This window comes from Pseudonaja textilis, chromosome 17, assembly GCF_049901715.1.
Source record: "Pseudonaja textilis isolate UNSWEBS1 chromosome 17, rPseTex1.2, whole genome shotgun sequence".
In the NCBI taxonomy this organism is placed as follows: Eukaryota; Metazoa; Chordata; class Lepidosauria; order Squamata; family Elapidae; genus Pseudonaja; species Pseudonaja textilis.
In genome coordinates this window covers 8,464,547-8,481,412 of record NC_142006.1, presented here as the reverse complement: position 1 = coordinate 8,481,412, position 16,866 = coordinate 8,464,547, and the positions used below count along the sequence as shown (strand labels likewise).

Sequence of the window (16,866 nt, the reverse complement as noted above, 5' to 3'; positions counted from 1 at the left end):
TCTGTGGGGAAAACCAAAGCAAGATCCTATAGGATGCACGAACCATCTTCCAAAGCTGAACATGGGTACCGTTGCATTCGTTTAGTGACCGCTCGAAGTTACAATGGCACTGAAGTCACCTTAGGACTGGTCCTCACCTTTATGACCACGGCAGCATCCCATGAAATCAACTCCCGGGCATTTGGCAAACCAGGATGTGTTTATGTCGGCTTTTAGGGTCACGTAATCATCTTTCGTGACCTTCCCAGCCAGCTTCAACATGCAAAGTCTACGGGACAGCAGGGGAGGGGAGCTGGATTTCCTTAATGACTGCATGATTCCGTTAATGACTGCAGGGATTCATTTAACAACCAGGTCCAGAAAAAAAAGCTGGTGGCCGGCACTTCCTATAACAGCTTCCTGGCTTTGGCAATGGACATGCTGCCACCCATTTTGATGGCAATGCCCAGAAATAAATTCAAAATTAGGTTTATTGCACATTTGCAGGCATGTGATCATATATATAGCATATAAAGCATATATAGTAGACATATTTAATAGAGACTTCTTAATAATTCCTATCTGTGCATACCTGCACATACACTAACACACACACACACGCGTGTGTTTACCTACTTAAAAGGATCACACACACACACCCCTCGGAGATGGGACGTTTCCTTTAAAAGGCGGGCCCAGCGCCGCGCGCATGCGCCGGCCGGGCCGCCGCGGGAAGTCTAACCACCCGACGAAGCAGGAGGAGGGGAAAAAAAGGAAGAAGCCGCCTTGGGTGGGGCGGGAGGCGTGGCCGAGGGAGGCGGGGGAGGGAGAAAGAGAGTGAGAAAGAGAGATAGGCAGACATCCGTGAGGTCATCAGCCGGGGCCGCCGGCAGCCAGGGGGGTCACGTGGCGAGCCGTCGCGCCGTCGCGCGGGAGGCCGGCCGGGCCCCTTCCCCTCCGGGCGTCGCGGAGCCGATGACGCGTCGGCGCGGCTCGCGCGCTGATTGGGCGGCGGCCGGCCGAAGGGGGCCGGCGGCGCGGCGGGGCGTGTGGCCCCGCCCCCTCGCCCGCCCCTCCTTCTCCTCCTCCTCCTCCTCCTCTCGCTCCGGGTGTGCGCGAGGCGGCGGCGGCGGCGGCGGCGGCGGCGCGTGGCCTCGTCGGCGTCTCCGTCCAGCGCGGCCTCCCCTCCTCCTCCTCCTCCTCCTCTCTCCTCCTCCTTTCTTCTCCCCTCTTTCCACCCCCTTCCCTCTTCTCTCCTCGCCCAGGCCGGGGCCATGACCGACTTCAAGCTGGGCATCGTGAGGCTCGGCCGTGTGGCGGGCAAGGTGCGGGCCTACCCCCCCCCCTCCCTCCCCCACGGGCCTGAGGGCCGCCCCCCCCCCGCTGGGCTCCCCACCCAGGGCCCCCTTTGCGCGCGCGCGACGCGTCCCTGACGTCACACCGGGGGCCCTCTGTGACGTCACCGCCCACCTTGGGGGAGGGGGGGTTCCCTCTTCTTCGGGGTGGGGCGGTTGCCCTCCCTCCCCTGCTCCCTAGGAGAAGGAAAGGGAGAAGAAGGGTCTCCCTGTCTAGCCAGACCTCTTGTAGGTGGGTGGGAACTCCAACTCCCATCATTCTCTTCTTGGGAGGATGGGAAGTCAGGGGAGGGGGATGGGGAGGGGGCCACATCCTATGCCTGGCCTGGAGACCCTGCCCCAAAGAAGCTGCCTTCCTCCAGCCTTGATTTTCACCTTCGAGGCTGTGGGTAGGACTCCAGCTCCCATCATTCCCTCCTGGGAGGGTGGGAAGTCAGGATATTCTTAGGGTGGGGGGCATCCTACGCCTGGCCTGGAGACCCTGCCCAAAAGGAGCCGCCTTCCTCCATTCCTCTAATTGTTTTCTCATTAGAGGCGCCCTTGGGGGGGTTTATATGCCCGCGAAAGGGTGACACCCTGGGGCCAAAATGCACCAAAGGGTTGGTCCCTGGGGAAGGTTTGCATGGGGTGGGTCTTCTAGGGTTTAATTTGGGTAGTTGTTGTGGGGGGCAAAGCTTTTGCTGCTGGGGAGGGGGGTTGGCTTGCTCAACTCTTCCCACCTGCATTGGGAAGACGGACTTCTCCTAAGACCTGGTGCTGCATTGGAGGAGCACCTAATCATCGTGTGTTTCAAATGACCTTGTTGTGTCTGGGATAGTCTTTATGAATTGTTGACAGTTCCCATGCAAGCGTTATCTTCGTTCATTTTATTCTACTGTTTTCCTTTTGCTTTGTTGAAACTTCCTTTTTGGTGGTGCTAAACCTCCTCTACTAGCCCCACGCCGAGATAGGCGGCAGGTTTAATCATAATATGCACATCTGCCTATCCCAGGGCCTTAGAAAGGACTCGATAAGTAGGCAAAAACGCCAAATCCAGTCTGAACATCTGGCTGAGTGTGGGACCAACCACCACAACAACGATAATAATTGTTAAGTTCTTAACCAGTGAATTGAATATTAAATCTTAAATAATAATAATAATAGCAGCAGCCAGGATGGCCCCAAAGATGTGCTCCGGTATATTTGATGCCGTGCTTTGTATTAGCATAGGGAAAAGTTGTATGGAGAGGGAGGGATTAACCAACGCATTTTTCATATGGCCAAGAAGCTGTGTGGGTAATCTCACAAAAGAGCTGTCTTTGGAGAGACTTTTTTCCTTGACAGCCTGTAGCTGCTGACTGAAAAAAGAAAGTGGGGAAGACGCCTCCATATCCTCCGAATATATGGCTGGAAATGCTGCTTCAAGAAAAACATCTTGCTGCATCTAGCGGATTTCAATTTGTGGAGGATCTAATTGGGTAGAGACTCCCTTAAAAAAAAAAGTTTCTTGCTTGAAACACATTTCTGGTGATTTGCTCACTGAAATGTTAGAAGAAGTTTTATTTATTTATTAGATTTGTGTGCGCGGTTGTTTTCCTTTGTCCACCACAGAGAGTGTTGTTTCAAATTGTTTAGCGTGTGGTCATCTAAATGCGAAGGCCCTGTTAATTTACGGCAACTTCTTGCAGAATCTTTCATTTGGATTTGTTTTCTAATTGCAGACAAAATACACACTGATAGATGAGCAAGACATTCCTCTCGTAGAGAGCTACTCTTTTGAGGTAAGGTCTAACACCCTCTGTGTTAATTCTCCAGTTTTTTTCTTAGTCAATCTGACAAGTTGGATGACCTTCTCTCTCCTCCCCCAGCCTCATATCTAAAGCACTTGAGATTTCCAATTTCAGTTCCAATATTGCAAGCTTTTGTGCACAGGCCATTGTTGATGTTCAGTGGCTTGACATTATGATGAGAACCGGAGGGGTTCTGTGCCCACCTGTGCTTTTAAAGAAAACGTTGATTGTATTGTGATGTGGCCTTGAGTTGCAGCCCCTGACCTTCCATGGTGCTTTCAAAGAACAATCAACACGGATTGGGGTCTTTAGGCTCTTTTTTTTGTAAGGCTTCCATTAAAAGCTGTTTTTAATTTCAATTAAAAATCATGCTCCCTGACTTTTGCAGCAGGTTTTACTAAAAGGGAGCGCGGTGGCTCAGGGGCTAAGATGCTGAGCTTGTCAATCAGAAAGGTGGGCAGTTTGGCGGTTCAAATCCCTAGCACCGCATCACGAGCTCCCGTTCCTTGTCCCAGCTTCTGCCAACCTCGCAGTTTGAAAGCACGTAAAAAAAAAATGCAAGCATTAAAATAGGGGCCATCTTTGGTGGGAAGTATTAGTATTAACATGTTAGTATTGTTGGTGTTCTTGGAAAGTTGTTGGACATTCGGATGGTTCAGAGGGGGAAAAAATACACTACAGAATAGATTCTTTTCTCTATGCAGGCTCGGATGGAAGTCGACGCTGATGGAAATGGTGCTAGAATCTTTGCTTTTGCGTTTGACAAGAACCGAGGGAGGGGATTCGGACGTCTGCTGCATGAGTTGCTGTGGTAAGTGTCGTCGTGCAAAGGAGAGACAGCGACAACTCACGCGGGTTATGCATTCAGAGGGGTAGAATCGAGATCATGCGAAGTATTGATACCGCTCTATGAAGCCTTGGTGATGCTCAACCGACCACCACCCCTCCCCCTAACTGTAGGCTTCTGCTACTTCTTTGCAGGGAGAGACATCGGGGAGGCATTGCCCCAGGTTTCCAGGTGGTGCATTTGAATGCAGTGACAGTGGATAACCGTTTGGACAACTTGCGATTGGTGCCGTGGGGCTGGAGACCCAAAGCCGAAGAAATCTCTAGCAAGCAAAGGTAAAATTCTCTTCAAGGAAATGCAGAGAGAGGAAAAAGTAACAGAATTTGAAGTTTAAGAGTGCCTGGGATTCCCTTCCCTTCCCTTTTCCCTTTCCTTTCCTCTTTGCTCTTTTAAGTCACTTATATCTGGGGAAAAGTAAACCTCTCTTGAGGAAGAAAATTCCTCTCTGTAACTCCTGTAAATGTTTCTGTTTTAAAAGTGCAGGTCGGGGGAGGGGGGAGCAATTATAGAGACAATCTAAAAAGTAAAAAGGAGCTCTTTGAAGTGAGCAACCTCAAGAAATGGACACAATGAGGACTTGGGCTAATTTATTGTTGTAGGATATAATAACAGAGTCTTGAAAGCCTGCCACGGTATCTCTTTGGGTTGACTTATACCAAAACTGAATCAAGAAAATGAAACCTTCTGGTGCATTATCCCACTAAGTTGCTTCTCTTCCATTGGTGGCTCTTTCAATCCTTCGTCAAGGTTATTTCCACGTTATACAAGTGTAGAAAACCAGTTTTGGGGCACTTTGCCTCGGCACAAGGTGGAATCAAAACCTTTTTGACTTTCTTCAGTGAGCTTCATCAAGAGTGCCCCGAGATTAAAAAAAAATCTTTGGGAATTCAAGCCTGTTTTTAATTGTTGATTGCTTTGCATGTTTTATGGGTAAAAAAGCTGGTATCAATTGAAATAAACTCCATGGATGGATTGACAAAATAGACGGGGATTAAATCTGAAGCATCCACAATCGTGGAGCCGTGTTCTTCAATAATAGTTCAAAATAACAAGAGGAGTGTGCATAGGTTGTCTTGCGGTTTTGAATCAAATATTTTGCTTCTTAGAAAATAATATAACTCAGGATTGAAATGGGGGGATCTTTGGTGTTCTCTGAGCTTGCTTGGGACCCTACATTTTGCTCCTTACTTAAAAGCAAAACACTGATGGGAAGATAAACATTATCATTACAAATATAATAATCAGAAAACCCGATCGTTTCCTCCATTGCTTTTCAATTGGAGTCCATTTAAAAAAAGAAAAGAAAAAACCGCAACAGATCTTCCTGGTTACATGGATATAAATGAATCATGTAAAGGGTGCAAGCCTATCATAGAAATAAAGATTAGTAGAACTCCATTTGGGGCAGTGAAATAAGATTTGCTGAATGAGTCTTTTAGAAGGGTTGGCTGCCCCAGTGTCTAAATCCTCAGCCCTTTTTGGGATTGTGTGAAAGGCTGAGTTTTGCTATCTCATCCTGCAGAAGAAATGCCTAACTAATGTTGTTGCTGCTGTTGTTGTTGAAGGGAACAAAGCTTATACTGGCTGGCGATACAACAGCTTCCCACTGATCCCATCGAGGAGCAGTTCCCTGTGTTGAACGTCACACGCTACTACAACGCTAACGGAGACGTGGTGGAAGAGGAGGAAAGCTCGTGCACATACTACGAATGTCACTACCCCCCCTGCACAATGATTGAGAAACAGGTACGTGCCAAGCCACATACAGGGTCTCCTGGTGATTGGACCGAAATCACCCAGGGAGTTTTGATGCCCGCGCTGGGATTAGAATTCACTGCCAACAGAAAGGGAGGTGGGGGAGCCGTGCAGCAGCTTGGAAATCGAAAGCACATCCCATAAATAGTTCTTCCAAGATAGTAACTAGGTGACTGAAGTTTCTGCCATGCAAAATTCTAACTGGAGAGCATGATCGATGACTCTGGGCTATGGACGTGTCCCATTGGAGAATACGAATTAGGATACACCCAGGGGATGGCGGGTGGGGGGGGAAACCAGGGTCAAGGGTAACAGTGAATGATGTGTCTCATACTCAGCTACACCCAGGCAGTGCCGGACATGTTAATTCCCAATAAATCCTTTTGAAGTTTGGCTCAAGACTCGTGATTTAATTGGGGGCGACGTCCGGAATCCTGACACTCCCGCTTCTTGGAGCACGGCTGCATTGGGGTTTGGGGTCTCTCCGTAGGATCCCGGAAACGTCGACTGATTTTCCTTTCCTTTCTCTCCTTTGCCCGTCCCTCCAGTTACGCGAGTTTAACATCTGTGGCCGATGCCAGGTGGCGCGGTACTGCGGTTCGCAGTGCCAGCAGAAAGACTGGCCCGCTCACAAGAAGCACTGCCGGGAGAAGAAGCGACCCGTCCAGCAAGAACTGGGACCAGAGCGGTGACCGGAAACCTTCGCCGTCAAGGGCTCCTTTCCCCGCCCCCACCCCCCTACCCTCAAGAGGGCGACGGCGGGAAGGCAGCACCACTCTTTGCACAGACTGCTCACTTGAAGCCAGAGGCACTGACAACAAGGAGAAAAAGAAAGGAAGAGAGAAAAAGAAGAAGAAGAAAAAAAAAGACGAGACGAGACAAAAAGAACCCCTGTGATGCTTGAGGAGAGGGAACCGGCCTTTTCCCCTCTTAGTGTTAAAAAAAAAGCCTCAAGCGGGGAGAACAAAAAACGGAGAGAGAGAGAGAGAGAGACTACTGTAGAAGCTCCCCTACCTGGAAAGCTTCTTGTTATTTATATGTTAATATGTTTGTAAAGTTGTGTACAGCTTTCTGTTTCGTTTCCAGGGGATTTGGGGGGCGGGGTTTGCGGGGATTTGGGGCGGGGCAGGGTTGTTTTGGATCGTTCTTTTTGGTTTTTTTCCCCAGGGGGGGGAGGGGGGGTTAGCAGTGCTCTTTATCTAGGACTCATTTAACTGTAACGTTGGGGTGAGAACACATTGTTGGTTGAACAAAATAACTGTCTCGTAGCGAAAAAGCTTTTTTTTTTTGCTCCCTGGGATTTTAAATAAAAAGAAGAAGAAAAGGGCCCCGGGGATCTAGCACAGACATCAGCAGTTATAACCTGAACAACTCTGCATGGAAGTTGTGTTTTCAAGTAAAAGGATTGGAATGGATCGCCGACTTTTCTTTTCTTTAAAAAAAAACTTTTTTAAGGACTTGCTTTCTCCTTAACGTGGCCTGTTCCTTGTTACCTCCTTTAAAAAAGGGAAAAAAAAAACGTATTTCCCCACAATATTGAATACTGACCTGATTTGGGGTTTGTCAGCTTCTGCTAATGTTAGAGGAGTTCACAACCACAAATTGACCCAATATAACCAAGGAGAGAAGCAACCCAGAACTCAGGAGGAATTTCCTGACAGTGAGAACAATTAATCAGTGGAACAACTTGCCACCAGAAGTTGTGAATGCTCCAACACTGGAGGTTTTTAGAAGAGATCGGACAACTATTTTGTCTCAAATGGTATAGGGTTTTCTGCCACAGCAGAGGATTGGACTAGAAGACCTCCAAAGGTCTCTTCCAACTCTGTGATTCTGTTGCTAAGTGAGAGAGTTGTTAAGGGAGTTGAGCTCCATTGTAAGACCTTTCTTGCCACGCTTGTTAAGTGAATCAGTGCAGTGGTTAAGTTAGTCACCCAGTTGTTAAGCGAACCTGGCTTCCCCGTGGATTCTGCTTCTGTTAGAAGGTTGCGAAAAGGGGATCACTGCAACCGTCATAAATAGGAGTTGCCAAACGTCTGGATTTTGATCAGGTGGCCGTGGGTAGGCCGCAACAGTTGTAAGGGTGGAAAAATGGTCATAAGTCAACTCCCCCCCCCCCAGTGCCGTTACGACTTTGGACGGTTGCTAAATGAACTCCTTTAAGTGGGGGGCTACCTGTTTGGAGCCCATCAAAACTAATATAATGACTCCAAACTCCAAAGATGTTTTGTTTTTATTCTGCAATCCAAAGGCTCCTGTCACTTTTCTGTCCAGGGGGGGAAAAAAGGCTCTTTTCCCACCATCCCATGGTAACCTCTTCCCGCCCTGCAAGACAAGGCAGCTTCTTCCAGGTGTGCAGGGGTTCAATATTCCCCCCCCCCCAAAAAAGCTTGCATGAACCCCAAATTTTGCACGGAAACAGCTGGAGGATGCCAAAGCCTGGAGACAAGGCAATCTCCCCTGTTTATTTTGCATTTCTCCCTAAAAAGAAAGACTTCCTTTTAAAATAAAAAATAAAAAAAAGGTAAAAGGAGCCAGGTAGGGAAGAACTACAACTCCCGGCAAGCTCTGGGAGGCGGGCGGGGGCCGCTGGGATTTGTAGTCCTCCGAAACCAACTGGCGGGCGCAAGGTTGGTTAAGCCAGCTGGCTCGCCTCCACCTGGTGGGGAGGGGGAAACCTTCCAGGGGGCGTGGCTACTCCCTCCCAGGCCTGGAGGGGCGTGGCCAGGCCGCACACCTGCCGGGACACCTGCTTTTGGCGGGGGGGCAGGGGAAGCGCAGCGGGACTGCCGGGCGGGAAAGGCGGAGAGAGAGAGAGAGGAAGAGGCCCGCCTGGCCTCGCCTCTCGCCGCGCCTCTCCTTTTCCCTGCCCGCCCCCCTCCCGGGACAGGAAGGGCGGCCCGGTAGGTGCTGCGTGGCCGGCCTCGCTTCCCGGACGCCGCGCTTGGAGAGGGTCCCTTTTTGGGGGTTGGCTGGAGAGGGGACCCTTGGCGAGGGGCGCACGGGGAGGGGGTGCTTTGGAGAGGGACCCGTTTGGGAAAGGACGCTGGACTGGGTCCTTTGGGGAGGGGGCACTTTGGAGAGGGACCCTTTTGGGAAAGGGCGCTGGGTCCTTTGGGGAGGGGGGCACTTTGGAGAGGGTCCCCTCAGGAAGGGACCCTTGGGGGAGAGGGTCGTTGGGGAGGGACCCTTGGCGAGGGGCGCACGGGGAGGGGTGCTTTGGAGAGGGACCCGTTTGGGAAAGGGCGCTGGGACTGGGTCCTTTGGGGAGGGGGGCACTTTGGAGAGGGACCCTTTTGGGAAAGGGCGCTGGGTCCTTTGGGGAGGGGGGCACTTTGGAGAGGGTCCCCTCAGGAAGGGACCCTTGGGGGAGAGGGTCGTTGGGGAGGGACCCTTGGCGAGGGGCGCACGGGGAGGGGCCCTTTGGAGAAAGGTTGCTTGGTGGGGGGGGTGTCCTTTGGGGAGGGGTGGTTTGGAAAGGGGGCTCTCTGCAGAGGAGACTATGGCAGGGAGCCTTTGGGGAGGGGGGCACCCCTTAAAAATGGGAGTACGGGACGACCGATCTTGGGGTGCATTTATTGGATAATATTTGGATCAAGGACATCATTATTATGACTGTGTGATTATTTAGGGGTTGTTTTTTTAAATGATAACCTCGCAATCCGTCCAAATGAAATTGACGGCTGGATAAATTCCATAGAACAGCAGGGATAATAAACTCTCCTTTTTTCCCCTTCTCTTCCTTCTCCAGCACAGGATGAAGGCACGCTGACATGGCTTTCAAATGCAGAGCACAAACGTTGCAGGTGGTTGATACCGAATATAGTGCGGACACGGTCGAATGGTGCCCGGTAGAAAGCTGGCACAACATCCTGGCATGTGGCACCTACCAGTTGAAGAAACCGGAGAGTGAGGTGAGCTGTAGACTTTTTCGAGAAGCCAGAGAAAACTCGTGAAATTGTTTTGCGGTTAGAGTCTTAATAAATGGGGGATATTTGTAGCTCAGGGTTGAAATGACAGGGAGCCTTGGTACTCTCTGGGCTTCGTTGTTGTCTTGTGGACATTTAATGACCCAACTAGGTAACCTCATCAGTGTTTGAGTGTGTGGTATTTGGGGTTTGGACTGCATTTCTTCCCTTTGTAGATGGTTTTTGGAAGAGTTTGATCTCCCGCTGAGGATAATTGGACATTGGGGGCCAAGTTGGAGGAATTAAAGGGAATTTATCTACTTTGGTGACTTTGTTATTTTTGTGCCATGCCCTGGGTCATCACACCCCGCTTATCTGGATAATGGATACTGGTTGCAGAAGCCACCTCCTGACCATAAACAGGGAGCAAACCTTACACTCCTTCACACTGATGAAGTGACCTCAATAGGCAGTGAAATGTCTGGAAGAAAACCCATGCTCACAGAGCACCAAGGACCCCACTGTTCAACTCTATGCCACAAATATTATCTTCTATTGGAACAGGCTAGATTCTTCAGAGAGTAGCTCTGATTTTCACCAAGATAACTAGTCGTCTGTATATACAATGGGTTGGTTGAGTTTGGGCCTTTTTCTTCTTCTTCTACTTCCTAAACAGCCTGGCCAAAGTCGTAGCAAGGACAGCGAATCCCCTGTGCGCCTAGGACGTCTCTACCTCTATTCCTTTGAAGATCAAATGTTCACACCGCTGACGGAGATCCAAAGGCTGGAAACGGGGGCTATATTGGACCTTAAATGGTTGGATGGACGCTTCTCCGTTTCGTTTGCATGTTTTTACTCCTCCGAGAAATTAGATTAGCCGAGGAAGGGTCATTTCCTTTGCAGGAAAGATTTGCCCATAGGGGAGAAAGTTGGGGCTTTCAGGTAGAGGGGGTGTCAGGCGTGAGTTGAAGGCCTCCACCTCCGTGGTGGACTTCACAGGGTGACCATCAAGGCTATGATGCCCTCTATCCAGCACGGTCCACATCTTTCATGATTGGGAGGGGTTTGGGTGCCTTCGGCATAAGAGCCAAGTGGTTAAGGCATCAGGCTAGAAAGCAGAAGACTGGGAATTCTAGTCCTGCTTAAATATGAAAGCCAACTGGGTGTCATTGGGCCAATCACCAGGGGGCAGTGAGTTCTAGACCCATCGTAGGCTTGAAAGCCAGCTAGGTGACTCTGAGCCAACCACCAGGAGATTTGTGAGTTCTAGTTCTGCTTTGCTATCTCTTCTATTTCCAGGTGCCATGTTCCCATCGCAGGGCGGCCTGTTTTAGGCATCGCCAATGCCCAGGGAGCTGTGAAGCTGGCCCACTTGATGGGGAGCGAGGTAGGTGTTCTTCCCACGCTCATTAAGCCGACTCCTCGTCCCGATAAAACCCCTTTTATTTAGGTGGAAGGGAATTCCTCTCCAGCAAAGTCCCGGCCGACAGTCTTTCATGAGATTTCACAACCACAGACCTTTATCAGGCTTGGAGAGTTGCCAGGCTGATAGCTTCCAAACGCCACACCGTAGCAGCAATTACTCGGCAAGAAGTCAGAGACAGATCTTCACCCTAATTAAACGAATTAATTGTCCCCTGCAAACCCCACTCCCTTTTCCCTCCTCTTTATTCCCTCTGGGAGGGGCCATTCACCGTCCACCTGTGCCCTTCCTCCCCAGTTGTCCTTTGTTCCTTAATTGTTCCCTTCTCCTGGCAGCCACTTGAAACGGGACATCCGTGTTTTCTTGACCCAAGAAACTTAGCATCTACGCATTAGATCTTGCTAGGTTTCATAACTGGTGCCTGAGACCAGTTTCCACGTTGAACGTTCTGACCAGTCTCCTTTTCTTTCCAGTAGAAGAGTTGCAGGCTTCATCCTCTCTGCAGTGTTGACCTGGGAGATGATTGCCTTGCTTTGTCGCTGGACTGGTCCACAGGGCGAGAGCAGTGGTAAGTGGTTGGAGGGCCTAGCACGGGCTTGCCCAACCTTGGCAAATTTGAGATGAGTTGACGGGGCGATGAATCAGTGGAACAACTTGCTTCTTGAATTGGTAGATGCTCCATCACTGGAGGTTTTCAAGAAGAGATCGGGCAACCGTATGTCCTGAATAGAACAAGGACCCTTGTCTTAGGCAGAAGGGTTGGACTAGGAAGGCCTCCAGGGTCTCCCACAGCCCTGTGATTCTAAGATGCCTGGACTTCATCGCCCAGCATTGCCCAGCCAGCCTACCTATGCAGGTAACAGGCTCTGGCAAATAGGCCCTTCTGTTCTGACCAAGGCTTCGGAGACTAATTACGCACACGCTTATTTTAAAAACAAATCTTGTTTTATTGCAACGCTGGGAATTGTTTTCATTCCTGGCCGTAATGAATTCTCAAACAGTCCCTTGAGATAAGCACCCACCTTTCTTTCCTGTGAAATGCTGCCAATAACAGAAGCGTCAAATGAACCAGAAAAAAAAAAAAAACAAAGTACAAAGAGCTTCAAGAATGAATCTGAACTGAAGGAACAACCTTGCTTCCTGCAAAGGTTTTGTCCTCTTGGCCTGTCCTTTATCCCTTATGGGAGGAGCAACCACCTCCCAGCCTTACTTCTGAGTCGCCCCTTTTGTCTCAGCTGCTCTCGCCTTCTAGCAGCTCTGTGCACACACGCACTGGGAACAGGCTCCCTCTGTTCCTCTGCCTCGCTGCTGCCAGGCTCCGGAGGCAGCACCCCACTCCCAGATGGTCCTGGCCCCATCTCTACTTCGGACGCAGGACCCTCATCCGAGTCCTCCCCAGATTCCTGGACTGGTCCCCGTTCTTCCCCACTGTCCGATTCCGTTGCTGTCTGCACAGACTGCCAGCGAACCACAACACCTTCCATCCCTCTTCAGTTTCTGAGAAGACTTCTGGTGTTCATTCCTGTCCAACATGGACCTTCTGATGTTCTCCGTCCCTTAACAAGCATCGCAGCACAACTCACGCTGAGTTTTAAACTTTGCATCCTGGCTTCCGTTCAGTGCTGTATGGTAGTAGACACGGCAGGTGGTTCAGCACTTGTTTTTAAAAGGTTTTTAAAAGTTGCCCTTTTGAAACAAAAAACAAAAACTATTTCACACCATTTCTGCAGCGGTCACCCCCTGCGACTGGTCAGCAGCGATTCCAAAGGGAGGGTCAGCTTGCTGTCAGTGGACGAATCCGGTACCTCGGTGCACGTTTTGGACCAGTGGAAAGGACACGACTTTGAAGCCTGGGTGGCTGCGTTCGACTACTGGAACACTCGTGTTGTGTACTCAGGTGCGCATTTGCTCGGATGGTAGTTTGCAAGAGTCTCCGGGAGGCCAGGAATAGGTTGAATGCGAACCAGGGTTGGCCAAACGCTGTGGCAATGTGTGAATCCAACCAGGGTCAAGATTGGCTTTGAAGCTTTGAAATAATAATCTGCTTTTGTCGTTCTAAAGACCATAGAAACATATCAGCCACTCCTTTTCTTGGTCTTCCCTTCCTGGATCTAGGTGGAGACGATTGTAAACTACAGGGCTGGGATACTCGGAGCAGCTCAAGAGCTCCTCTCTTCACCAGTGAGCGGTAAGTCGTACAATCTAACTAAACTCTTTCAACTCCTTCCCTCAAAACGACACTATGCAGAACACTGCACACCAGAACAACTAGACACAAGGACAGTTTTTTCCCTAACGCCATCACTCTGCTAAACAAATAATCCCCTCAACGCTGTTCAACTATTACAAAGTCTGCATTACTATCACTTTTAATCCTCCCATCCTTCCTTTCACCCATCTCCTCCCACCTATGACTGTATGAACTGTAACTCTGACGCTTGTATCCTTACGATTTATATTGACTGTTTCCTAGTATGATTCGATTGCTTATTGGTACCCTATGACTATCATTAAGTGTTGTACCCGATGATTCCTGACTCTTGACAAATGTATCTTTTCTTTTATGGACACTGAGAGCATTTGCACCAAGACAAATTCCTCGTGTGTCCAATCACACTTGGCCAATCAAGAATTCATTCCTTCATCTCTGAAAAGAATCCATGGCTCCCATCTTGTGACAGGAAAGCTGTGGGGGTGGGTAGGTGGGTTGAACAGCCTTCTTTTGATGTGGCTTTCATTTCAGGCATTCTATGGGGGTCTGCAGTATTCAGAGTCACCCGTTGCGGGAAAATCTGCTAGCTACGGGAAGGTGAGTCTCCAAAGGATATGAAGTCAACTTTTAGGAGCATCTTGTAAATTTCACACGGTCGTACAGGCTGTCCTCGACTTACAACAGTTCGTCCAGTGGCCTTTCAAAGTTACAATGGCACTAAAAAAAAAAAAAAGTCTTCACAGTTACAATCCGTTGCAACATCCCCATGGTCACACAGTCAAAATCCGGATTGTTGTGTCTAATCTTCCCTACTCCCAAATTCCCAGGGACGGAATGTGGCAGCCTAGAAGCTCCAAAAGAAAAATGGCTTCCCAGGCTGACAGGAGGAGAAAAAGTTCTCGACTTGTGTTTCTGCAGCTACGACGAACACGTCCTTCTCTGGGACACCCGAAAGATGAAGCAGCCCCTGGCGGACACCCACGTGCAAGGCGGCGTCTGGCGCTTAAAATGGCACCCGTCTCAGGAGCAGTTGCTGCTTGCGGCCTGTATGCACAATGGCTTTGCAATCCTCCACTGTCCCAAGGACTTAGGTGAGTGTTTTGATTGGAGGAAGCCACCCACGTCACTGCTGACTTCGGCTGTAGTAGTTTCCAGATGCGCCTTGGCATAGGACCGCAACCGAGCGCAACATTTCTGCGGCTAAGTGGATCATTGACTGAGTTGGCCCTCATTTTACACTTTAGACATGAAAGATGGCTGGGTGACTTTGGGCCAATCGCTAGGAGAATGTGAGTTCTTGTCCTGCCTTAGGCATGAAAGCTGGCTGGGTGATTTTGGGCCAGTCCCTCCTTTCTCACCCCAACACATCTCACAGAAGCATTCTTAGGGAAAGAGGAGGAAAGTGTGTTGGTTACGTTTGCTGCCTTGCGTTGTTTGTAAAACGTTAATAAAGATGGGATACCAAAAAATAAAACATAACTTTCCCTCGCCTCATTGCCTGAATAAAGAATGTAATTATGTCCAGGTCCAACAGCCCTTCTCTTTTCTGTTCCTGCTCTTAGAAGAGAACTGCACGATCCTGTCATCTTACACCTTGCACAATTCTTTGGCTTATGGAGCCGATTGGTCCAGGCTTCCCCTGAGCGACTCTTTGGAGGCGTCTATGGCTATGGTGACCATTCAGGAGGACCAAAGAGCCAGCCGAGGGGACCTCAAAGGGCAGAACCTCAAGATCATTTACGAATCCCCCACGGCCACCTTCGATGTGCTGCTCGAGGAGGAAGATGATCAACCTCCCGTGTCTCCATCGCCAGCAGAAGGTACCTTAGCCCCACAGGAGCCCTCAGGTGATGGAAGAACTCCGGATACCAAAGCAAACGGGGATGTCCAAGCAGCCAGTGGCCAAAGGGAGACCAGCCTCTTAGCGACATGCTCCTTTTATGACAACATTCTACACGTTTGGAAATGGGAGGTCAGCCAGAGTGTCCCTCTGGCTTAAACCCACTGTTGGGGTGTGGAAGGAGGCCTCCAGTATATTCTGCCCTTTTTCTTTCTATCCATGGGGGTGTGTGGGGTGTGTGGGCAGGAAGCATGCTGGAAACGACTTTGGATAGGAGAAGCTCAAGAGTTGAACTGCGAGACTCTTGGGAGGCTCTCTGACCTTTTGTCGTTTACTTGCAGACATTTCATTACCAAACTAGGCAACATCATCGGAGCTAGAAGGGAGTGCAGACTGCTGTGTAGAGGACTGTAGAATTCCTTGGTACTCTGAGCCACGTTTTCTTGCAGATGTTTCGTGACTCTGACTAGGTAACATCACCAATGCTAAGGGTGGTGTTTGCTTCAGTTTACCTACAGTAGCTTCTCCTTTCGGTCTCAGTGGAGGTGTGGGTTTTCTCCTTGGAAGTTGTTGAGTAGGGTATCCTTGTCCGTCTGCTGTTAATTCCTGCTTATTTAGATATTGGATGCCGGGTGCTACTGTAGTTGCAAGGTAAGCTACTGAATATAAACAGGGAGCTCGTTTGGTACTTCATTACCTAGTTTGGTCATGAAACATCTGCCAAGAAAACCGTCAAGCTCAAAAGAGCACCAAGGACCCCGCAGTTCAATTCCAAGCTATCGACATTCTCTTCTATCAATATGTTTTTATATTACTGCTGGGAGCCTCCAGTAGCTGTGAGATTTGAAGGCTCTTGTGTTGCTTACTTGGTTCTTTCCAACAGCTTTGTTTTTTATACTGCAGAAATAAGATTGTTCCGGTTCCATAATTTCCTGTCAATTCCACTTTTCCTCTAAGATTTTATTCTTGCAACATTCTCAAACACCAGCTTTAACATGGGAGCGCCATTTGGCTCACATTTCCTCCCCAAATATATAGGGAACCTGAAGTTCTATTCAAGCTTGGGAAAGAGGCCGAAATTAAAAACGGCAACCAATGATCGTTGCAAAGATATTCTCTTGAAATCCAAGCACAAGCTCTTTTGTGGTGTAGATTGGCCTCACGAAAGGGCGTATTTATAATCTGAGGTATTACAGATTGTGGCATTTTCATACAAACATGCTCATTGGCATTGTAAAGAGCACCTTTCAGCTAAAATATATTTTTGATCTTTTTTACAATAAAATCTTGTCTTGTAAGATCCACTGTCCTTTTCATTTAAGTTATTAAGACAAGTATCAAGGATCACAAGGATCAAAGCCTGTGTCAAAAAGTACTTTGGACTGGGCCAAATTTGTCTGCGTAGAGAACGGCTGTTTTATATAGAAAGGAACGTACTCCGTCATGCTTAAGTCTGTTTCAAAAGCAAGATGTATTTTGCTCAGAGAAGGAAGTAATACAGTAGCCATACAGTCAACAGGTAAGAATATCTTACAGGTGGACTAAGTATTATAAAACTGGAGGCAAATATTGGCAAGAATAATTTCCAATAAGTACTTCTAGAATTGCGACTGCTAGTGTGTGTCTGCGCAAGGGTTTGCTAGTTTAAACAACATAACCAGCTGAAGAAATCATAGCTAAGAAACAGGTTTAAAAATGGTGGTTCACTCCCTGAACATACGAGAGCTCTAATAAATGTATGCTATTTTCTTTTCTGTGTGTGTGTGAAAAGGATTTCA

The 16,866-nt window shown here is 48.9% G+C and overlaps 2 protein-coding genes across 3 annotated transcripts; both read left to right on the top strand.

The window, feature by feature from the left end:
- Window positions 1–1,045: 1,045 nt before the first annotated feature.
- On the top strand, window positions 1,046–7,120 carry ZMYND19 (zinc finger MYND-type containing 19). The gene is made up of 6 exons (XM_026712515.2): window positions 1,046–1,304; window positions 3,035–3,094; window positions 3,808–3,914; window positions 4,085–4,225; window positions 5,516–5,696; window positions 6,254–7,120. The coding sequence occupies exons 1-6, from the start codon at window positions 1,254–1,256 to the stop codon at window positions 6,395–6,397; spliced, it is 684 nt and encodes a 227-aa protein (XP_026568300.1). The 5' UTR covers window positions 1,046–1,253; the 3' UTR covers window positions 6,398–7,120.
- Window positions 7,121–8,420: 1,300 nt separating this feature from the next.
- Window positions 8,421–16,388, top strand: DPH7 (diphthamide biosynthesis 7). 2 transcript variants are annotated; one of them, XM_087914449.1, is made up of 10 exons: window positions 8,421–8,608; window positions 9,457–9,619; window positions 10,290–10,429; window positions 10,913–11,000; window positions 11,513–11,604; window positions 12,767–12,933; window positions 13,152–13,224; window positions 13,780–13,845; window positions 14,167–14,339; window positions 14,811–16,388. In XM_087914449.1, the coding sequence occupies exons 2-10, from the start codon at window positions 9,479–9,481 to the stop codon at window positions 15,245–15,247; spliced, it is 1,377 nt and encodes a 458-aa protein (XP_087770575.1). In that variant the 5' UTR covers window positions 8,421–8,608; window positions 9,457–9,478; the 3' UTR covers window positions 15,248–16,388. The 2 variants fall into 2 exon arrangements, with proteins under 2 accessions (XP_087770575.1, XP_087770576.1); XM_087914450.1 differs by having other exon boundaries at window positions 8,466–8,608; window positions 9,462–9,619.
- Window positions 16,389–16,866: the final 478 nt, after the last annotated feature.

Bases quoted from the DNA above. Each gene is read 5' to 3' on its own strand.
- ZMYND19 (XM_026712515.2), top strand. From the start codon at position 1,254: ATGACCGACTTCAAGCTGGGCATCGTGAGGCTCGGCCGTGTGGCGGGC. The intron at 3,915-4,084 runs GTAAGTGTCGTC...ACTTCTTTGCAG, and splicing joins CTGCTGCATGAGTTGCTGTG to GGAGAGACATCGGGGAGGCA. The intron at 5,697-6,253 runs GTACGTGCCAAG...CCGTCCCTCCAG, and splicing joins GCACAATGATTGAGAAACAG to TTACGCGAGTTTAACATCTG.
- DPH7 (XM_087914449.1), top strand. From the start codon at position 9,479: ATGGCTTTCAAATGCAGAGCACAAACGTTGCAGGTGGTTGATACCGAA. The intron at 12,934-13,151 runs GTGCGCATTTGC...TCCTGGATCTAG, and splicing joins CACTCGTGTTGTGTACTCAG to GTGGAGACGATTGTAAACTA. The intron at 13,225-13,779 runs GTAAGTCGTACA...CTTTCATTTCAG, and splicing joins CCTCTCTTCACCAGTGAGCG to GCATTCTATGGGGGTCTGCA.